The sequence below is a fragment of the Impatiens glandulifera genome, chromosome 4, assembly GCF_907164915.1.
Source record: "Impatiens glandulifera chromosome 4, dImpGla2.1, whole genome shotgun sequence".
NCBI lineage: Eukaryota > Viridiplantae > Streptophyta > Magnoliopsida > Ericales > Balsaminaceae > Impatiens > Impatiens glandulifera.
The window spans coordinates 15,377,319-15,401,159 of NC_061865.1; the positions used below are offsets into that span (position 1 = coordinate 15,377,319).

General features: G+C 30.4%; 1 protein-coding gene across 1 annotated transcript; it reads left to right on the top strand.

Moving 5' to 3' along the window:
• Positions 1-7,625: 7,625 nt before the first annotated feature.
• On the top strand, positions 7,626-8,723 carry LOC124934801 (intersectin-1-like). The gene has a single exon (XM_047475303.1). It carries the CDS (start codon positions 7,626-7,628, stop codon positions 8,721-8,723), a length of 1,098 nt encoding a protein of 365 aa, XP_047331259.1.
• The last annotated feature ends 15,118 nt before the right edge of the window (positions 8,724-23,841 follow it).

Consider the following 23,841-nt stretch of genomic DNA (forward strand, 5'->3'; position numbering starts at 1 on the left):
AAACCTAAAATTTAAAATAAATATTTTTTTCACAAATATTTAAAAATTTAATTTTAGTTCAAGTTTTCGAGTCGAGCCGAGCTTGTAGATAAATAATCGAGTTGAGCTCGAGTTCAAATTTATATACTCGTTCGAGCTCGAGTTCGAGTCGAGCTAAGAAAATACATAATCGAGTCAAAGTGGAGCTCAAGCTGACTTGAGCTCGACTTGACTCATTTGCGAAGAATAATCCGAAGAAGATGTGACATTTGAAAATGTTAATTTTCGGTATGATACACGAAATCGTTCCTGAAAATAGCCTCATGCTTGAAAGTTAATTGGGAACATCATGGTTCTTATTAATAACCGAGCAAGTCTGGGAATTCCAAAAAGTGAGAAATAGTAGTTTTATTCAAAATTTAAAAGTGGGGCTCTTAGCTATAAATTTGAACCTATGACATATTTATTAGGAGTAGGCAAATTCAAAGAAGAGATTTAGGAAAGAAATTAGAACTTGTAACGTATTAGAAAAATAATTTCTAAGAAGAAGATTCGGTTTTATGATGTTTTTGATGTTTTTATTAGAAAGACTTAGGACTAGATTCTAGCTCACTAAATAGTTGCAGAGTATTTTTTATGTCACTATAGTAAGTCCTAAGTCCTCATTTGCAGTTCTAATACAAGTTCTAATTTTTATTTTTTTACATATTTAAGTTTTGTCTAGGCCTACTTGTTATTCGTATGTAATTGAATTAGAGCTACAAATGAAACAAGCCGAACTCAAGTCAATTTGAACTCGAACTCGACACGATTAAATATTTATTAGCTCAATTCGAACTTGAACTCGAACAGATTTTTATAAATTAGAGTTCAAGTTCGATTCAACAATTTACCTACAAGTTCAGCTCAAAAAATTTGAACTAAAATTAAAATTTCAAATATTCCTGAAGAAAACATATTTATTTTAAATTTTAGGTTTTGATATTAAAATAAATAAATAAAATATATTATTTATTATCAGGCTCGAATAAGATCGACAAACTACCGAGCAATTATTATATGAGCTCGACTCAAATATTAAACGAGTCAGCTCGAGCTCGACTCAAACTTGTTAAAATCGAACTCAAGTCGAACTTTTACCGAGCTGCTTGACTCATTTGTAGTACACACTCTTAGTCAAGTTTGAATTGAGCAATTCAATTTAATATTAAATTACCCAACTTGAATTTTAATTCAAAAAATTGGGATCATTCTCTCTACTGAGAGATAATTCAAGAGTACTCCAATGATGTTCTATGATATCTAAGTAGGTTCGAACTTGAAAATAAAAATGAAATCACCATTTTAAACTTAAAAAAAATGTTATAAAAGGTTTAAGATATGTTTAGAATGTTTCCAACAAGTTATTTAGGTCTTTAAGAAGGATTGAACACTTTAAAAAATGAAATCTATATCTAGAATAACAATTTTGATTTTAATGGGGGTTATTATTGCTTTAATGTTGTGAGGTATAACTATTGCTTTTATTATTGTAATCTAATTGATCTAAAAAAAAATTCATGTTTAATACTTTTTTGTTTAATCTATTTGCAAATAACTTTATTTGAAAGCAAATCTCTCTCAATTAAATTTTATTGTCAAAGTATTAGTAAACAAATGTTTTATTATTTTACAACTATAGTATTAAATGCATATTTTTAAGTTTTACTATAACACATATCTTTTTATCAATAATTTTTAAAACATTGTTCCATTATAAATTTTGATTATTGTAACATTTTATGAAATTGATTTTAACTATTATAAAGAAATTTAATTTGTATTTTATTTTTAGTTAATGATTGTTTTTAAAAGAATGCCGTAAATTAATATGCATAAGATCAAATGTTTCTTTTGAAAAGCTATTTTGAAAAGATATTCTATGAAAGTATTCATTTGAAAATGTTTAATAATTGGTAGAGAAACTTAAAAAAAAAGTAGAGATCGATGATAAAAGAGTAAAGAAAGAATATTTTGCTATTAATAAATAGTTAAGATAAGATTAATGACTAATATTGAGAGATAAATAATATTTCTGAACGACCGAATCCAATTGAGTAACTTTAATTTTCTCATTTCATGTCCGATCACAACTCCGAATTTGATTTAAAATATCTGAACTCAATCCTCGATAACCGAAAATAATGCTTCCATTCTTTTGAAAGTCCTAGTATAAAGAAATCTAATAACCTACTTAACAAAATTAATTAGCAACAAATTTATATTGAAAATTGTCAAAAAAAAAAAAAACAATATATAAATAAATGTTAAGTATTTCTCAAGTTTATCAAAACAACATTAAATCAGAGTAGGTCTCAATTTTTAGGTACCCAAACTAAAAAAAAATGTGAATTTTGACCGCTAAAAAAATGATAAAAAATTTTTTTGGGTGAGAATAAAACCCATGACTAAATAATAATATTATGTTTTCATCTTAAATCACTATGCTAGATATTTTATGTTTAAAAAATACTATAAATATCGTCTTTATATCATTAAATAGGCTGCCCTATCTGGGGAGTGCTATTAAATTACAACGGAACACCTAAAATCAACTACTAATATGACTTTTATTTCTCAGCAAACAAGTTGATTCAGTTTTCAAACATTTTTTTTACTTCTCAACAAACAAGTTGATTCAATTTTGAAGATTTTTTTTTCTTATAACACATAATTCAAGCAAGTAACAACAGACTTATTTAAAAAAATATGATCGACAACAAACGAATAACTTGACAAGGTTAAAGTTATTATTATAGATAGTTTTTATGAATAAAAAATATTTATTATGGAAGAAAAAAAGAAGTTATATTGAAAAATATAACAATGATGTATTATAATTTAATAAAAGTAATTTAATTAAGATTATTAATTGAATGTATATTATATTCTTAGGTTTAATTTAAGGAAAATATTTAATGTAAGATGTGAGGGAAGACTGAAGAGGATGGCCCTAAAGAGTCCCATGGCCGGCCCTGGTCAAATGAAAGTCAAGTTGGGTAGGGTCAGATTTAGGGTGTAGGGCAAGATAATACAAGATAAAAGAGACTGAGGAAAGAGAGCTGTATAATTTTAAATAAATGATGATGTGTAAAAATAAAAGTGACATGAAATAGTTTAAATATAAAAATAAATGACAGCTAAAAAATTGATTGATGAAATGATGAAGGTGCGCCCAATAAGAGTCCGAATACCCACCCATCAAACGAGTCCTATGAGCTGGATTCCAAACACCAAATATTTATTATATTAATTATATTTTGAAGTGATAAGGACAGGAGATAGAGGGGAGAGAAGATCAACGAATCTTTATAGCAATATAAAACAAACAAAAGAAATATAAATGAAGAGAGAGAATAGGGTTTTGGGACAGAGGAGAGAGAATAAAAATGCATGCAAATTAATTATAACACGTGTCACCATTTTATAACACATGTCACAACATGTAAGTCTACGTGTCATATGATTTTTTTCTTATAATTCTCAGATTATAAGAAAATTGTTATTAGTAAAATACAACTAGGTGACAATTAGAATGTATATCTTAATTTTGGTCTTGATTTCATTCCACCTTAATTTTAGTATAATATTTAAATTATACTATTAATATTGTAAAAAACATATTTATTTATAAAATAATTTAATATGATTACTACAAATTAAAATTAAATATATATTATTTTATAAATTTAGTTTTAAAAATTAGAATTAACATAAAATAAAAAACTAAATTTAAATAAAAAAATATGAAAATTAATAAACTTAAAGTATATAGTCTTATATTGCGCTTGAGTCCATAAAATGAAATATTTTACTATTACTATTTTCTGTAAATTTTCCTTTAGGGACAATAGTGATATTATTAATTAATTTTATATATATATATATTTTGTTCATTAATTCAAAATATTAGATAAAGAAGTTAAGTAATTTTAATAAATTTTTTAAGTAAAATTTGTAACTAAATGTGAACTTTTTTTTAATATCTAATACAAAAATTATTCTTATTATTTTTTAAAATTAATTAAATTATTAACCAAAATATTAAAATATTATATATAAATTTAAAATTTATACCTGTTAAATTTGTTAATTTATATTATTTTAACAATAAAATGTTATATAAATTTTTCACTGTTTATTTGACTAGGCTATTAATTAAGTAATTTATAAATTAATTTTTTAGAAAAAAATTATATTAGAATCTATTTAATATATAATTTATACATAAATGATTATATAAGAGCATCTCTAACACATGACCTGTGCCCCGCTTGGATGCGGGCAGATCATTACTTTTTCTCATTTTTTGCATTGTAGATAAAAGCAAAAGGAGGGCAGTGCCCTCTATCTCTATGCCGGTCATGCCCTACTACATTTTCATAATTATATAATATATATAATATAGAAATATTAGTTATATATTTAATTATAATATTTTTCCTACTATTTTTAAGTAATATTAAATAAATATATATTCTAAAATTTTAGAATAATATAGGAATATTAATTATATATTTAATTATAATATATTTTAAATTATAAAAATATTTTATATTTTATATTTTATTATAATATAGAAATATTAGTTATATATTCTCAAATTTTCCGAATATTAGTTATATATTTTCAAATTTTTCTAGGAATATTAATTATATATTCTCAAATTTATTCTTGTTTTTTAATATTATAATATATTTTATATTTCAATTTATTTAATATTAATTATATTTATATTTAATTAATAAATATATATTTCAAATAAATTAATATATTTTTCTATTAATTATATTAACATGTTTTAAATGTTTTAAGGGTGAAATTCTCCAATTTTCTTATAATATATATAATATAGGAATATTATTTATATATTTAATTAATAAATATATATTTTAAATAAATTAATATATTTTTTTATTAATTATATTAACACAGGGTTTAAATTCTCAAATTTTTCTATAATATAAAAATATTAGTTATAATAGTATAAATTAGTTATTTATTTAAAATAGTATAAATAAAATTCACTTTTAAATTATTTAGATAAGAGGGCGGACGAAAGTGTTTTGCCCAAGTACAATATGTGCCCGCTGTCTGCTGAGGTGAGGGCAGAGGTCTTGTGCATTGCTGATGCTCTAAGTCCCATTTTTTATTCTCGCTCCTAAAAATAGGCTTATATATCTCTCTCGAGAACCTCTAGTCTCCCCGAAAACCCTAATATTTCTAGAGAACCTATCTCCGAAACCCTAATTAGTTTCTTGCAGTCTTCTTCCTCAATCTTTCTGTTCTCTTTATTTTCTCTTCTTTATCATTTGAGTTAATCTTACAACCATTGCTATATATAACTATTGTGAGTATAGATATTGATTTTTGAGATTTTTAATCTCTTTGCACCATTCAAGTTCTTACTCTTAATTTATATATTTGCAGATTGTATTTGAAATCAAATCTTTTGCAAAATCTCCTTCGATTTTTCCTTGTTGAAGGTAAATTATCAGGTTTTATACTTCTTATATTTAGCTAATATTATAGATGTGAGGTCAAATTATTTATTTTTCTAATTTACTACATTGATTGAGTTGATCTTATAGTTATTTTTGCTGTAATCAGTATCCTATTACATATATTTCAAATTTTACTCTCAAAGGTTATTTTTTTTTTAATTTGAGAGGTTATATTTTCAGATTTTAACTACTTCCTTATTAACCCTTATCCAAACCCTTAAAAAACTATTTCTCCCTATTTCATAGGTAAAAGATTATTTAAAAAAAATATATATTAAGTGATATATAAAATAATTAAAATAATATATATATATATATATATATATATATATATATATATATATATATATATATATATATATATATATATATATATATATATATATATATATATATATATATATATGCTTATTTAAAGGCATTTAAAGTGATAAATAAGTGATTGCTTAAAATAAATTAAGATTAATATATATTATAATACAAAATTAATAATTAATATTATTTTTAAAATTAATATTACCTTCTCCCTAGTATTGTATTTAAAATTTCTAATTATTGTTATTACTAGTATGAATTTTGCCTTTTCTAATGGAATTGAGCATGCAACTAGTTTGATCTTGGGTTTTCCAGGTTTTTTTTAATTATTTTCAAAAATATTGTTTTGATAAAAATTGGTTAATTAAGATTTGTTTAAGATAACATAATTTAAGTGATTGGATTGATATGATTATAATAGAAAAATAATAAAAAACAATAAAAAAATCCAAAATAACTCAAGACCAAACTAACTCCTTTATTGTCCAAAGCATTACATCTTCTAATTATTATAATTTTCTAATTATTATTTTTTTATTGTAGGAATGTAACATGATACATCCTAGTTCCTCCCATGCATTATTAAAAGAATGATTTTTTTTTTCAATTTCAAGATTATATTTTCAAACTCTATTTACTTTCTTATCTCTTCCTTCTATTAACTTTAATTAAATGAAAAACTATCTCTCCTTATTCCATAGGCACAAGGTTATTTAATTTTATTATTATTATCACTTATTTAGTTATATTTAATATGGGAAGTAGGTGATATTTAAAATAACTAAGATAATAATTTTTTTTTTTTTTTAAAAAGTAAGACAATAAATATATACCTATTTATATTGCCGTAGTAATTAGGAGATATATAGATAAAATATTTAAAATAAATAAATAAATATATATACCTGTATAAAGGATTTTAAAAGGTAAATAAGTGATAATTAAAATAAATTAAGATTAATATAGGTATATATTATAATACAAAGTAAATAATTAATATTACTGATAGACTAATAGAATTCTGCTGCATCCTTTTTTATCTTTCAAAACAATATTGTTGGAAAAGAAAATAGGTTATTTGAAATTTGATTGAGTTAAATTTGATAAATATAAATATAATGATTAAGAAAATGATAGAAAGATGTTTTTTAAAAAACAAAAAAAAAATACAAAAGATCAAACGAGCTCCTTCTTCGGACTGTCCAAAGTTTTACATCGAACGTGTAACCATATAGTTGATGCGCGTGCTCATCAATCCTCTGTCTTCATTCATTCATTCATTACACTGCTTAATTAAAAGAACTTGTATTAGGGTTCTTGACACTCGCTCTCACTCACTCACTCTCTTTCTCTCACACACACAAACACACACTTGCTGTTGCATGTCGATAATTTGAGAAAATATCAGTCACTTCTAAACTCATAGCTTTGAAGAGAACCTGTATTAGCAAAAAAAAAAAAAAAACCTTCATTCTTTTAATCATAAATTGGATGAACTTAAAGAGCATCTAGATTCATCGGATAAGGCCATTAGTGAAGTTCTCATTGAGCTCCATGCAAAAGAAGTTGAGTTGAATTCGAATACTAAGTTGGTTGCTGAAAGTAAAGAAGCGGCTGAGCTGTTGAAGAGCTCTGTGGAGTCCTAACGTGTAGAACTTGACCGTAAGGAGGCAGGATTCTCTCTGTTTGAAGACGAAAGAGGATAAGATAGAAGGTGAAATCAAAGAGGAGGTGTTGGAGTTAAAGGTCAAACATATGATGAAAGAGTTGGACTAATCAGAGGAAGGAATGGATCAGAAGCTGGCTGCTTATGAATCCCGCATTAAGGATTTAGAAACTTACCAAATCCAGCTTGATAAATTATTGGAGGATGTTAATGTTAAGGAGAAACTACTTGAAAGGGAGAAACTATTTGAAGGAAGGTGCAATGAATTACTGATGAAGGAGAAACTACTTGAAGGAGGTAGGAATGATTTGCTGCATAGAGAAAGACTATTAGAGGATGCTCATTTCAATCAGAAACTAATTGAACGAGGTAGGGATGAACTGCTGCTGAGGGAGAAACAACTTGATGGACGTTTGAATGAATTGCAGCAGAGGGAGAGGCTACTTGAAGGAGGTAGGAATGAATTACTGAGGAGGGAGAGACAACTTGAAGGAGGTAAGAATGAGTTGCTGGAAAAGGAGAAACTTTTGGAGGATATTCTTGTTAAGGAGAAAGTGCTTGATGGACGTTGGGATGCATTGATCCATAGGGAGTGGCTACTTGAAGGAGGTAAGAATGAGTTGATGGAGAAGGAGAGACTACTTGAAGAGGGTAAGAATGAACTTCTGCAGAAGGAGAGACTACTTGAAGAAGGTCAGAATGAATTGCTGCAGAGGCAGAAGCAAGCTGAAGGTTTGATGGTACAATGTGAAAGTCACACTCAGTATTTGAAGTTTAAGGATGCAGTGCTTTGCGATCGCTCCAAAAGGCTTGATGCAATCCAGAAACGGCATGAGGAGACGGGAAGAATAATCAGTTCCGAAGGTAAAGAACTTGAGTCCAAAAAAGTTCATTTTGATCATGTTGTGGCCTCCTTTGAACAGTATGTTCAAGGATTCCATTTGAAAGAGAAGAAATTGAAATTGGACGAGGAAAAGTTAGCTCTGAATGTCAAAGAGTTTGGACTTAAGAAAGAGGAACTTGATGAGAAATTGAAGGAAATTGAGAAGACTCGGGGATCGTTAGAAGAACGTGCTAAGGAAGTTGAAGTGATAATGAATCATCTCCATGAACAAAGGAGGGATCTTGAGTTAAAAGAGCAACAACTGATTACTGATAAAGAGAAAGAGATGTCTTCCATCAACGGTCCAGCTGCAGATTCCATGAGAACATGGATATGAGAACATGGAGAGAAGACTAGTACCATTACTAATATTACAAATCGTCTCTTTAATTGTATTTGATGTTTCTTGTTTCTGTTAAGAGGGTCTAAAAACCTCCAGAATTGGTTGATTAACGTACACCCGGGGACAAATCTTTCACTTACTGAGAAGTGAAAACCTGTGACTAGATCGACGGCCCGAATGTATTTGCTGAAATTCTCTAGTTCTTTGGTTTATTATTGGTCATTTAATGCCTTAACTTAGACTTGTGAGCACATTATTGATGTCTGAATAGGGAATAAATGCATTGTGGGTCGTAATTGTATCACTATAGGCTTCAATCTAAAGTCGTGTACTAGGTACCCATGGTTCACACTACGTCGTATGTATTCGGAACAATACAATGTTCTTCCTGCATCCCCAAAGAAACACTTTGCTTGCATTGTATGTCATTGTCTGATTGTAGATCCTTACGACTGATTGCTTTATTATGCACGGAAATATGAACCTATGTTGTTTTTCGAACTTTGTCACCACAAATTGCCTACGAAAGAGTACTTAGGTACCAAAGTGTTGTCAGATCTCATTTTTTTTTGGACGAAATAGTTACTCGATTAAAGACATTTAATAAACAAATATAAGACTAAGATAACAAAGAACTCAAACTAACTCCCTGAAAAAGCAAAAATGAATTCTTTTCTAGCATTTCCTATGTGAACTCATAACCTCAAAGTATGAAAGTGAGGGTGGATGTGCATCTCATCTAAAGGAAGAGACAAACTGCAAACAATTGTTAGCCAAGCTACTGCCTTTCTTCTTTGTTGACTGGCTGTGTGTATGTTTGCTGCATCACCTATAGGTGTAGTTACTTGTCATGCAATTCAAATCTAAGATTTATCTAATACTAATGGGAGGGTTCCTAGGTCACAAGCAAAGTTGCTGTAAGAGTTACATTTGTGGTCCTTATTTGTTTTTATATATCTTTAGCTCTTCCTTTAGTCACCTTTACAATAGGGGAGGGTTTAGTCCATTCATTAATTACTTGCTTTTTCATATGTTACTTACTGTGCAGCTATAAATTGATGGTTGTCAAAATTGTAAAAAAGAAGTTCAAAGCTGCTCAGGCTACTATTGGTCAGTTCATGGTTGTTATATTAGTAATGGAGTAAAAGTGCTGAAATTTTCTTTAATGATGGTTTGGCGGTTGTTCATAAGCTTGACATGGACTAATTTGAAAACTTAAACATGCTTTAATTGAGAACTATTGCAAGCAGTGTTGAGGGGGATAATTGATCAATATTATACTCTAACTCAATATGAAATACAAATAGCTGGAAAGCTAAATAAGGATCACCAGATTTGCATCCTACTTGACAATGGTATCAAATGTTCTCTTTGAACGACGAATCTGATTAGCTTTCTTTCCACCCTATGAGTAATCAATCACGGTAATGGAATAATCAATTTTGACAAACTAAAAATCTTGAACTGTTGACCACTTCATGGTTGATTTTTTTCTTAATGTGCATTGAATTATGCATCAGACTATTTAATCTTCATTTGTCGTTGGGACCTGTTTTTACAACTAATTTGCATAGCTGTAATGATTTTTGTTAAGATAACTGGCTGATGTAGCCCTCCTTCTAGTGGTACAATCTGTTTTTTATCTGCCATCTATAACCATATGCTTCTAAAGCGCACGAAGTCACATTTTTCTTGTTCAACTCTCTCTATGTAGCAATTAATCTTTCTGAAAGCATGCTCTCTTAATGTATTTAACCAGTTGTTACACAGTTTTAAATCTCAATCCTCTAGTGTCGTGAACCGTGTAAACGGGTATATTTTGATTGTACTTTTCTGTTGACATCCTCCTTTTTAAGTATTTTTGCTTGCTTATCAAAGAAAAGGCAAGAAGTCACTTTATTGAATCTGGAATCCAATATATGTATCATTCTTTGGCTGAATTATTATTTGTGTTTTTGTAGAAAACAATTTGGTTTGCAGGGAGATGTTTCTGGCATCTAGGTCAAAGTCCAAAAACCGCAAATTGTTTTAACATCCCTTGGCATCAAATCAAATAGACAATTCTATGATGTCCACTTCGCATGGAAATGTATTATGTTCATTTTATATATGTAAACCTGGCGACTCTATTTGTTCCCCTAACATCACAAGACAAGTCTTGACTACTTTAACATCCTTTTACAATTCCAAACTCTAAAACAGGAGTGAAAGAACCAAATCACAGAAAGGAGTATTCGACTTCATCATTAGGGACATCCCACTTCCAATTAGATGTGCTCTGCATATTCTTTGGTTGCATTTGAATGAGTCAGCAATATCATTGATTTTAGTGTCAGCACAAGCGCAATAGCCATAGGTCAATGCCCCGATCGGAAGAAAGATGAATCAATGACTTATGCCCCTTACATTTGTGATAGCCTATTGATTCATTGTAAGAGCTTTGTTTTAATTTCAGTCTATGATCTGTATAACTAGTTAGAGATTAAGCTAGTAAGGATAGTAGCAAGTCTATGTAAAGAAAATTATTCATGGTAGGTGTAGGAGAGCAAACAAAGCAGGGCATTCTTTTCAAGAGTGAATAAGAAAGTTCAAGGCTTGCTAGCAGTTGTCTGATGAGTGAATACCTTTCAATGATCATTTGAAATAAATCCTTATTCTACGAAACTGAACCTGCACCTTTTTGCTTTAGAAAGACATTTCTTTGATAAAGGCTAGGTCTTCTTTCACAACAAAGGAAAAATAGGAAAAATTAATATCCTGACTTTAGAACGAATGCAGAAAGAGAGGTAGAATCTTAATCATTTTTCTCTGCTTGTCCCTGTCCTTTAGGCATGCATCACTTCTGCTTGCGGGCAGCTCGAAAACAAAGAGTCAATGAGTATAAAAGAGAAAGTTTACAAATATATATTGAATTACTCCTTTGTGTATCAAGCTTCAAAGAATATCCTAACAAAGAGAATTCACATACAAATTGATAAGAAGACGATTAAGCCAATGCCGTCCCTGTATGGTTGCTTGTTTTTTTGAGCTAGTTTAAGTTGGAGTTGCTCTCCTTTTCCTGCCTTCAATTGTGTTTTACTTTCTTCTTCTGTCTGGTTGTATGACCACAATATGTTCTTTAACTGAATTCAAATTCTTCAGCTCATTCCCGAGCGACCCATATCGGGTTTCAGACTTGGCAGGTGGGATTGCCTACAGAGGTGATGCCGTTGAAAGAAGAAAGGGAGGGAGATATTAGATCCTCCATTTGACAATCTTTTCTCCATTGTGATTGAGATTTGTTTTGGTTTAGCCCACTCCAATTTGGGAACACCAACTTTCGTTGATGGCGGCACAATTTTGTTCCCCGAGTCTGTAGGAACCCCAATTGGGACTGCTTTGGTATAATTTAAATATTTTTCCTCCTGTTGCATGTTGCTCGATAAACTGGGTTGAGTCCTCAGTTAATTCTGAGCAAGGGCTATTGGCTTTTTCTTCAAGACCTGCAGTGGGTGGATCGCCCCTTTCTTCGGGCTTTGGTGGTGCAGAAGGTGGTTCTTGCTTTTGTAACCTCCATGTCAGCAATCTGGGCCAGCTCCTCAGATATGTCAATTTTCAGATTACCCCCGTCGAGGTTATGTTCCTTGTGTTTATCTGCTTCTTCAACACCTTCAAATAACCAAGCCACTGTTCTATTTTACCTTCATTCAATATAAGAGCCATTGTAGCACGCTCTGAATAAAATCCCATTGCAACAAGCTGTTGAGCTAGAGCTTCAAGCTTTCTCGACATGAGAAAGCCACTGCATCACTCATGCAGTTCCTGTGCTCGCCTCTCTTTTTGGCGCTGATGCTTCCTTTCATTTTTTTTTTTACGAATCTTTTATCTCTTGTCATTATCAGCCCCTGGTATTGATTCATGGCGGACAACTTGATGTGATGTCTTGTGTTTAGTATCTTCTAACATATAAGACTATCTCTCGTTATTAGAAATTGCATCATACTTGAGCCCGCCAATTCCGAGCAAGCGATTTGATCATCTCTTTCATCTATGTTCCGAAAACGGTCAGTTGACAAATGAAGCCCTCGATAAAAGTGATGTCTCGAGGGCATGCAATTTCCCCTGTATTGGAGGGGAATTGGTACACTCATAAGGAACTAAATGAAACTATTATTCACTCCAAAAAAAGGGGACAAAGAAGAAATCTTACCTGAAACACTGGTTTTAAAAGTATATTGTGAATATAAACTTATTAGTCGAGGACCGGCACAAATTAAGACCTTCAACTTCTCTTGTGTATGAACAAATTTTTACATTGAAATCCGCATTTTGAGGAAACTAGAGGGACTTGTAATACTACAATTGTCTTCTGTTGAATTGTATTCCCTAGTCTTGACACTCCAACTTCCAACTACATCAAAGGGTGACACTCCAACTTTCAACCAAGATCTACCGGACTACAAAAATTTCAAAAAAATAATTATATAACACAATAATAGAAATCTCTATACGATTTAAAATCTACCACAAATTTACTATTCAAGTTGAGATTTACGATTTTTATAAATATAATATTCATTAATAATAGAACTTGAGTATCTACTTGAATTAAATTTTCTCTCAAGGTAGATGATTATAGAATATATGAGAAAGTCTTCTTCCATTTTATTACGATAAATTTTTTCTAATTTTTATTGCAGAAAATGTTCATTCTTTAGTTGTCGTTGAAACATGTAAAGTTAAAACTAAACGGATCAACTTGTCAATCAAATGATATATTTCAAACTTGGAAGAATATAAAATCGATTCACAAAGACAGAAAAACTCTAAAATTGATGGTTAGTGAGAAGAAAATTCAAAATTGAGAAGAAAATTCAAAATTTCAAACTAGGATTTATGGATATATTTTTTAATTAAGCTGAATAAATTATATATAACTTAATTGGGTGGGTCAACGTAGGAATAACTAAATTGGAGACTTTTTTCATTAGGAATGTATAGATTATTTATTATATATTATTGAGTTTAGGAATTAATAAATTAGTATGGTTTTTAATTAGGAATAAATATATTATATAATATATTAGTACTAATAGTTAAGATTTTTTGGTTATTTGTTTAGGAATTAATAAATTAGGATTTTATTTAATTATGAATAAATATATTTATATAGTATATTAGGATGGAGTTGATTGGGCTTATCAGCGGGCTGTTTGTTTCATAATTAATAAGTTTAGAAATGATTTAATTAGGAATATATAATATAAGGTGGATAATCCCTCCGGGCTATAGCCTTGGTAATCCTATCGTGTGGTTCCGCACCTACTTCCAACGACATCTAAGGAAAAATTGATCTTCCTTCCCAAAGGTCGATTATCTTTAAACTCTAAATGGTATATGCTTTTTTTTATTTAATTCCTCCTCTTCTAGCAAACTTATTTTCTTTTTTTTCACTTTTAATTAATGACCTAACTCTTTAGTCAATCGCATTTAAGCAACGGAGGTTGAGATCCAAAATTCAAGAATGAGGTGATCAAAGTGAGACATAGATCATGTGTTCTAATCGGTGTCCAGGAACATTGTCGGAATCTTTCGGTTAAGTTGGACAGTAGTGACTTCGAAAAGGGGACCGCTCCCACCTCTAGGAAATAATTCGTACACAGATTAATTATATGAGCAGGTCAAGGGTGATCATTCAATGGGGGAAAATCAAGAGGGACAATGAGTGATACAAATAATGGGTTACATAAGTAATTGAAGGGACCTTCAATTGATTCTTCGAACGTCAGCTATAAGATATAAGAGATTAGGAAGTAGGGAACCTTTCTTGCCTTAAAATGATAGAATGAAGGAGGAATGACGTCCCGATTAACTTTTCCATAACCGAAGCAACGAAATACACATATGCATGGGTCTTCAACTCCTTTGTGGGCGTGAGGGAATTTTGGGATCATAAAGGGAAGATTACCAATGGACCCCAACCCAAATATGAGGTGATTAGTCCCTTGAATGCAACTTATTTGAAACACAACGAGATAATTATTTGAGAGAAACAATGAAAATACAAGCAAAACATATTCCCCAACAAACAAATATAACATAAAGTCTATTCTTAACGAATTTGAAGATCCTCAAGAAGATCAATAAGTTCACCGACCTCCTCTACTAGTTTTCCAAAAGAGATCTCCCATATTGTTATAATATTAGCATTTTGAAGTAAACAAATTGGTCGAACGTAATCCTGACCGTCTTATGGTTTATTTTGAGCCAAATAGTTAACCGAAAATAATTGGGATAGGGGCCCAATGACTCAATTCAACCGAGTTCGTAGTTTCTATTCAAACAGCCCAACAAACAAGGGTTGACTTAGACATCATCCACTCAATTCCAATAATGTTACAAAGTACGTTCCAAATCACAATCCCTTTTTTGTAATGCAAAATCAAGTGATGTGTTGTCTCCACCTTTTTGCAACACTTTCTGCATTAACTAACCATAATGCATTATTTTTCATACATTTAGCATTCTCAAGATCCCTACATGTATGACAATCCATCCAAAAAATGAGATTTTTGGAGGTAATTTAAAATCCCACAACTTCTCTCATAGGAAGTCATATAGAACAATTTTCGCGAATAATGTGTAATAATGACCAACTTTACAAGAATTCATATCATTCAATTTATATATCATGAGAAGAAGAAATCACAACATTATGCCCCACTAAGAACAACATCATTTCATGTAAGGTTACATCTCTATCAGTAAGTCTTCTCATGTATTTGATTATACTCGCAAAACTATTTGAACGTTCATTGAACATGCCTTTAACCGAAAAATTTCTACATATTGCGGTCGAAGAGAGAGTTTAGAATGATAATGAAAGACTTTTGAAACTACACTAAACATTGTCCCATAAGTGATCAATGAGCCGTTGCCTAACGAGAATTTGTATTTTCCATGAAAATACTTCCACATTATAGAGATGTCTTTATAAACGCTACAACCAATTGATCGGACTAGCTTAAGTGAACTATCTAGACCAATCATTTGCATACTTGCATCTGATTAGATTAACCAATAAACAATTAGGCTCCGAAGAGAATCTTATGTACTATTTTAACAAAAAGGCTTTGTTAAATGAATCAAAATCTCTAATTCCCAAGTTCACTTAATCTTTAAATCTCTTCATTTTTTCCAACTCACTAAATGACCAAAGGAGGACTCAAAGAATCCCCAAAAAAATTTATACATAATTCTTTAATCTTCAAGGTCATACTCTTAGGAATAAGAAACAAAGACATCATAAAAGTGGGCATATATACCGATGTACTATTGATTAGGACCAAGCGATCCCTTTCAAAATAATCGTGTTCTTTCATATATGTATTTTTTTTCAATTTTTGAGATAATCGGGTCCTAAGAGGTTTGGAGTGGGTTTTAGCACCGATAGGATACCAAAATAAGTAGATGTAATATTCCAATGATAAAGCCTAAAATACTTGGTAGGAAGTGTTTTCTGCCTAGTGAAAACAGAGTACGAGAAGAAAATATTAGATTTATCGATATTGACTTACAATCTAGAGCTTGTTGAGAACAACCATATAAAACATTTGTGTGTGGCTTATATCATGCACAACAAAGAGAAAATGAGAGGTAACAAAAGGAAAGATCATTGCCCTGTAATCCACTCCTCTAATTAAATAGTTTCTTATGTTAACTTTAACATTCTAATAAGTGTTTCCATAAAAATGACAAATAAGAATGGAGACAATAAGTCACATTGTTTAATACCCCTTGAATTTTCAAAAAACTCTTTAGGATTTCCATTCACAATCATAGAGAACTTTGTTGTCGAACGTAGAATCTAATTCAACCAATCCACTTATCCCTATTTTCATTGTATGCATGACATCAAATAAAAGTTCTTAATTCACGTGATCGTAGGACTTTCCGATATTCAACTTAATAAAGACACACTTATCCCCTTTGTAGTTTTCCGAGTTAATACATTCATTTACGATAAATTTTGAGTAAAATATTTGAAGAACCTTGATAAAAGTCTGCTTAGCCGTGTTGGGATTGGAGATGAACATATTAATACCAATTCCTAATAAAATTGAACAAAAAAAATAAATATTAATTCTTTGTTGAAAAAATAATAAAAAAAAACTAAAAAAAGTAAAGGAGTTAATCTAGGTGATTAATTTTGATTGGAGAATAGAAATGTATATGTCATGTCATTGATTCAAATATTGATCCATATCTTGAAAATGACATCAATAGAGCTTATGAGAAGCATAATAGCTAAGAGAAAAATAAGAAAGAAGATGGCAAGTTAATTTGAATTCTTGGTTGTCTAACCAAAGCTAAAAGTGACAACACTACCGGAAATTTCTAAATTAGGGAATTGTGGTAACAATTGTATATATCCTATTTGACTTGTTCTAAACATCTAACTTTCTAGACTTTGGCTATTTAGTGAAATATAAAGAGAATCCCAAAAGATAGACCTGAAATTTATAGTGAGTTGAGAGATATTTATTTCTCAAGTGAGGTTGCCCAAGAGAACATTTCAGTTTTTCAGTTCTTAATGTTTTTCTAAATCTTTGTGTATCTTCTTGTAACTTCAGTATTTAATCACAGTGAATAGTCTTTCTCTATTTTGGAAAATAGATGTAGGCATTATTTTGAACCACTATACAAATTTTGTGATGTTCTATTGTTATTTTCTTTCTTGGTTCACTTCTTTTATTCTTAAAACATTATCTATTTGAAGCTATTGTGTGTCAAATATTATGCAAGTTTTGTTGTTTTGTGCATTGTTTATTTGTCCAAGTTTAGCAACTTATTACACATCTCTCTTAACAAATGGTATCAAAGCCTTTATTTTGCTCTCATCCTTGTGAAGGTTAGGATAATGAAGTTGATACACTAAGTTCGAAACTAGTAAAACTATTTTGGTGTATTGATTGGTTTAACATGACTGTTAGTTTTTCATCGAGAAGTTTACTAGAAGAAATGATTTTGGGATATGGAGAATGACGATGAAGGCTCTTTTTGGTTAAAAAGGAATGACAGATACCTTACTTGGAGAAGAGAAGATGCCCAAAACTCTTCCGGATGACAAGAAGAAAGTCATTCTTTCCAAAACTCATTCCCTTATCAATTTGTGCTTGGGTGACAAGGTAATGAGAGAGGTTGCAAAGGAGATCATAGTTGCATCTCTTTAGTTGAAGCTATTATTTATTTACATGACCAAATCTCTTGTGAAGAGATTGTGTTTGAAGCAAAAGCTCTTTGCATATAGGATGTCAGCCAGAAAGACCATTGAGGAAATTCTTGAAAATTATTTTGGATTTGGATAATATTGAGGTGAAGGTTGAAGATGAAGACTAAGATCTCTCAAAGTCTTCTGGGATCCTATTCAAACCTAAAGGACACAATGTTGTATGGAAGAGAGTTTGTCACATTGGAGGAAGTCCACAATGCCTTATTGTTCAAAAAAGTTTCAAAAACTATCGATGGAATTAAAAACCATGGAGATGCATTGTATGTTCGAGGGAGGCCATCAAAGAAGGACACGTGGAAGAAGAATGATGGATCTAGAGCTGGTAGATCAAAGTCAAAAGGAAAGCCTATAATATGTTATGAATTCTAAAAGGAAGGCCACTACAATAGGCAATTTCTAATGCTTAGACAAGGTGAAAACAAAAACAAAGATAGTACAAGGGAAGGAAATAGTATCAATGTTGTATATGATGAAGACAACTCCTATGTCTTAACCATTAAACCTAGTTCAGGTGATAGTGGTTGAATCCTCGACAAGGGATGCTCATTTCATATGACTCCTAACCTAAATTAAATACAATATTGTGAGGAACTTGATGGTGGCAATGTGTTGATGGGCAACCATACATCTTGCAAGATTGTGGGTATTGGTTTGGTAAGAAATAATATGAAGGATGGTTCAACTTTGGATCTTAAAGGAGTTAGACACATTCCAGACTTAAAGAAGAACTTGATTGCTTTGGGAACACTTGATGATCAAGGATATGGTGTGAGTATGAAAACGTGTCTTGAAGATAACAAAATTAAATTTGATAGTCTTCAAAGGAAAGAAAAAGGAGGTATGCCTTTATAAATTGGATGGTGCATAAGAGATATATTTTGCAATAAGTTCTGCCAAAAATTCTATAAATTTATGGCACTTGAGATTAGATATATAAGTCAAAAGGGATTTGAGGAGCTAAGGAATCAAGGAGCGCGTGGTGATCCAAAAATTAGTGAGCTAGATTTTTTTAAACATTATGTGATGAGAAAATCCACAATGGTAAGCTTGGATGATTCTCAATTCAAGTCAAAAGAAATCCTAAATTACATATATTTAGATGTATGAAGGACAACTCAAAATATGACTCATGTGGTGGTGCCAAGTATTTTATTATCTTCATTGATGATTACTCTTGGAGGTGTTGAATGTTTTTTATGAAGGCAAAGAGTGAAGTTGTCCAAAAGTTTAAGGATTAGAAGATGTTGGTGGAGAACCAAACTGGTAAGAAAATCAAGAAGCTTCGAACTAATAATGAACTTGACTTTGTGAATGAAGAGTTCAATCAACTATGCAAAGAGCATGTAATTATAAGACATCTCATAGTTAGATAAAGTCCACAACAAAACAGAGTTGCTGGTTGAATGAATCGAATATTACTTAAAAATGTTAGATGTATACTTTCCTTTTTTAAATTATCTAAATGTTTTGGGGGTGGATCATTGAGTACTACTTGTTACTTGGTAAATAGGCCCCTTAAGTAGTTCTAGGTTATAAGACTTCAATATAGATGTGGAGTATAGTCAAGTAACAAGTTATTGAAATTATTTAGATGTGAAGCTTACTATCATGTCAAGGAATTAAAGCTAGATCCTAGAGAAAAGAAGAGAATTTTCCTTAGATATCAAGAGAGAACTAATGAATATAGAATATGGACAAGACAAGACAAGGGGTTGGAAATGTGATAATCTCAAGAGATGTGCAATACAATGAGGTTTCCATGATAGTTGATATCAAATCAATCTCACTCAAGATAGATTTGAGTGAAGAATTTGTGGAGAATGTAAATCCATTTGACAATGGGAAAGAAGTGAGCCCTAATGAGCAATGTTTTAAAATACGCGATTCGACCGTTGGTCCAACCGCGAAACGGTTAAAGGGGCGATCCGGTTTTTGACTTCATATGAGTTACCTTTCGAACCAGTCAAAATCCGGTCCGACCGGACGGTTCGACTGGAAAACAAAACCGGATATTTCCGGTTCAAAAGGTTACCTAAGAAAAGGCTAGTTCTTCTCTCCGATCAATTCTCTCCTTGACCAAATCGGAAATGAAAATGGGATCTATCTATTTTATTCTTCTCCTCAATCTATCTGGATAACTCGCCTCAGATCTACCATTTCAAACTAAATCAATAAGGTTAGTCTTCTCATTCAATAATATTTTTCAAAATAACACATGATTCATGCAAAATTGATAAACATAAACTTTACCTCTTAAACTTTCTAATAATTAGAAACTTATCATAGGATAATAGAGAGATTTTGTTAAATATAAACTTTACCTCTTAAACTTTCTAATATTAATTATTTGTTTTGTATTAATATATATATATATTAATCTTAATTTATTTTAACTATTACTTATTTAATGTCTTTAAATAAGTATATATTATTTTAATTATTTTATCAGCTAACTATAGGGTTGTGCAAAAAAACCAAAAAACTGGTGACTCAACCGAATCGATAGTTAACCGGTATTTTTTATTTTTTGGGGAAAAACGACTAAGCGTCATTTCATTAAAAATTTCCAAAATCAAGAAAAAAAACACGAGTTTAAGAGATCATTCTAGACAGGTCTAGATTGATTTTGAAGTCGTAACATTCTGAATAAAAGCTAAAAAATTAAAAACATAAATGAATTATCTGATTACAATATTTTCAATTCTAGTGAGTTCAAAAAACGGTAAATTCCAGTCCTATAGATATTACAGTTCTGCTCCGTGCTTGGAATTCTTCTCCCCGTTCCTGCGAGGCGCTGCAATCCGATACAATATCTTTACATAACTCTTCAACGCTCCTACGAGTTCTTCCATATACTCTTGCATTCCGTTTTTTCCAAATGTTATACATCACTACTTCAAAGCCGCACTTGAACACGCTTGTTGCAAATCTAATTCCCTTAGCTTTGAGTAATGTCACTTCTTTGATTTCATTCCATTCGCTCGGGAAACTGATCAGCTCCAGACTTTTATTGAATCTGTCCCAAAGTTCCGAAGTAATACAGCAGCTCCCGAATAGGTGATCTATGGTTTCTTCATTTCCTCTGTATAGAAGACAACTCGCGTCCGGGATGCTCATATACTTGCTGATACGATCACGAGTGTTGAGTCTTTCCCAGAAGGCGAGCCATAGGATGAACTGGTGTCGATGGATAATCTTCATTGACCATACAAGAGGAGCTCATTCTACTTTCTGCGCTTTTCCCAGGTTACCTCCCATATTTTCTTCGATACCAGCTTCCCATTGTCCTCAACTTTCCATTCATGAATATTCGGTCTATCGTGTAGTTGTATGTTATTTATATGATCAAGTATCTTCTGTCCTTCTGGATTTCTTCTCAGTAGTGAGTCCCAATTCTCGTCTTTAATGTCCTTGATTTTCGCTTCTGCGCAGTCCCTTTTGATACGGGTATTTTGAAACTTCTCCTTGTGGATGATAGGCTGATTTTCGAACCAGGAGTCGTGCCAGAATAGAGTGCATTTCCCGTCCCCTAGCCGGATATCATAAAGATCTGCAATATCGCTTCTTAGTTTAAGAATCTTTTTCAAATACCAGTTTATACCTTCATGGATTTTATAGGTCCAGATGCTTCCGTATTTCATAAAATTCGTATACACTCATTTTATCCATAGTGACTCCTGATTGCACTCCAAAGCCCACAGATGCTTGAAGGTGAGAGCTTTGTTCCACTCGATACAATTCTTCAAGCCGATGCCTCCCTTGCCCTTCGGTTTGCAAAGAGCGTTCCAATTGACTTTCTTTCCTCCTCTTCCGCTACTGCACCAGATAAAGTTCCTCATCAGCGTGTCAAGCTCCTTCATTACCTTCTTCGAAATGACCATCTGCTGCGCCCAATAGCCAACTATGCCCATGACCACGGTTTTGATAAGTTCGATCCTCCCTGCATAAGAAAGTTTTTTCTCTACTCAGCCATATATCGTGTTTTTTACCTTTTCAATCAGCGACTTACAATGTGAGATCTCAATCTTCTTCGCGCTTAACGAAATTCCTAAGTACCTTACGGGAAAACTACATTCCTTTATGCACATGATGTTGAAGATGTCCTTGTTTGTTTCGTCCTTCACGCCTCCATAAAATGTCACGCTTTTGCTTTTATTAATAGTTAAACCTGTAACCTTAGAAAAAAACGTTAGTGTAGCCCTAATAGTTTTAATGGAATCAATGTCTGCGTGCACTAGAATGAACAAATTAATTAACATGTTTCATTTTAACGGCTTATTGGTTAATCGGTTCTAGCGGTTTCGGTTAAACTGTTTTTTATCGGTTAAACGGTTCGGTTTTTGGTTTACCTATTTTCTAACGGTTTAATCGATAAACCGATAATAATTCATTTATATATTTATATATTTTATGATTTATATTAGTTATTTTATAAATAATATTTAATAATTTATAAATCTTTTTTATTTTTAAATTTTAAATTATAATTTTTATTGAATTATTTTTTAAACACTATAATTTATATAAAAAAAATTAAAAAAAATTAAGACAAACTGAAATAATTTCATTAAAATATGTAAAATTGTTTTTATAATTATACAATAACGTAGAGTTATAAGTTTATAAAATCAAAATAGCTATGATAAGAAAGGATGTAGAATAGTATAATAGAAAAGTACAAACAATAATTTTAAAAAAAATCATTTCAAAATTTATTACTTAATTTAAAAAATTGAATTATTGGTTCCTTGTTAAACCCGGTTAATCGACCGGAACCGATCAAAACCGGTAAAACCAGAACCGGTAAAACTGATACCATTAACGGCCGCTTAACCGGTTTGTAAAATAAAAGATAAAATCGGTCTTAACCGAAACTATTTAACAGCCAGCGGTTGAAGACCCCTAGCTAACTATCACATAATCACTACTTTAAAGACAATTTAATAGGTATATTTATTATCTGAGTTATTTTAACTATCATCTCCTCCCACATTAAATGCAATTAAATAAGTTATAAAAATAAAATTAAAATAAATAAATTTGTGCCTAGGAATATGAGAGATATCTTAGTTTCTCATTTAAGGTATATTTGAAGTTGTGGAATTAAAATTCGCATTCAATTTATATATTTGGAAAAATTATAAAATTTTAATTCAATTTTAATTCTTATGTTGGTAAAAAAAAAATAAAAAAATATTTTAATATACATTATCTATTTTATTAAAATATTGGTTTGACACCACCAATTAATATAGCTCAAGGGTTAAACAAAATTTTAAGTTTCGATTTTTTTTAAAAAAGAAATATGGGTTCAACATTTTACTTCATATATTAAAAATAAAAATATTGATTCCATATTTTAACTTTTTAAATTAAAAAACTATATATATATATATATATATATATATATATATATATATATATATATATATATATATATATATATATATATATATATATTAGTTCAAAATGTTAAGTTACTAAAAGAAAAAAAGAAAAAGAAAACATCTTCGATATTCTAACATCTTAAATTTCAAAAAAAAAATTATATGAAAAATTTTAATCGTGTTTTAAATAATAAAATTATTAATTATTTTGTTTGAAAAACATTAAAAAATAAAATTTAGAAATATATCTGATTAAAAAGAATAGAATTGAGAACTATAAAATTATACTTGACATAAAAAACTTATAATATTTTTATTTCAATTTGAATTCTTAATATTAAAATGTCTACTAAACCTAATAATTCTTTCAATTCTAATGTCAATTTGAATTTTTTTTTTTTTGATTTTAGTCAGTTAGAGTGAGAGATAAGAAAGTAGATAAAAAATCTAAAAA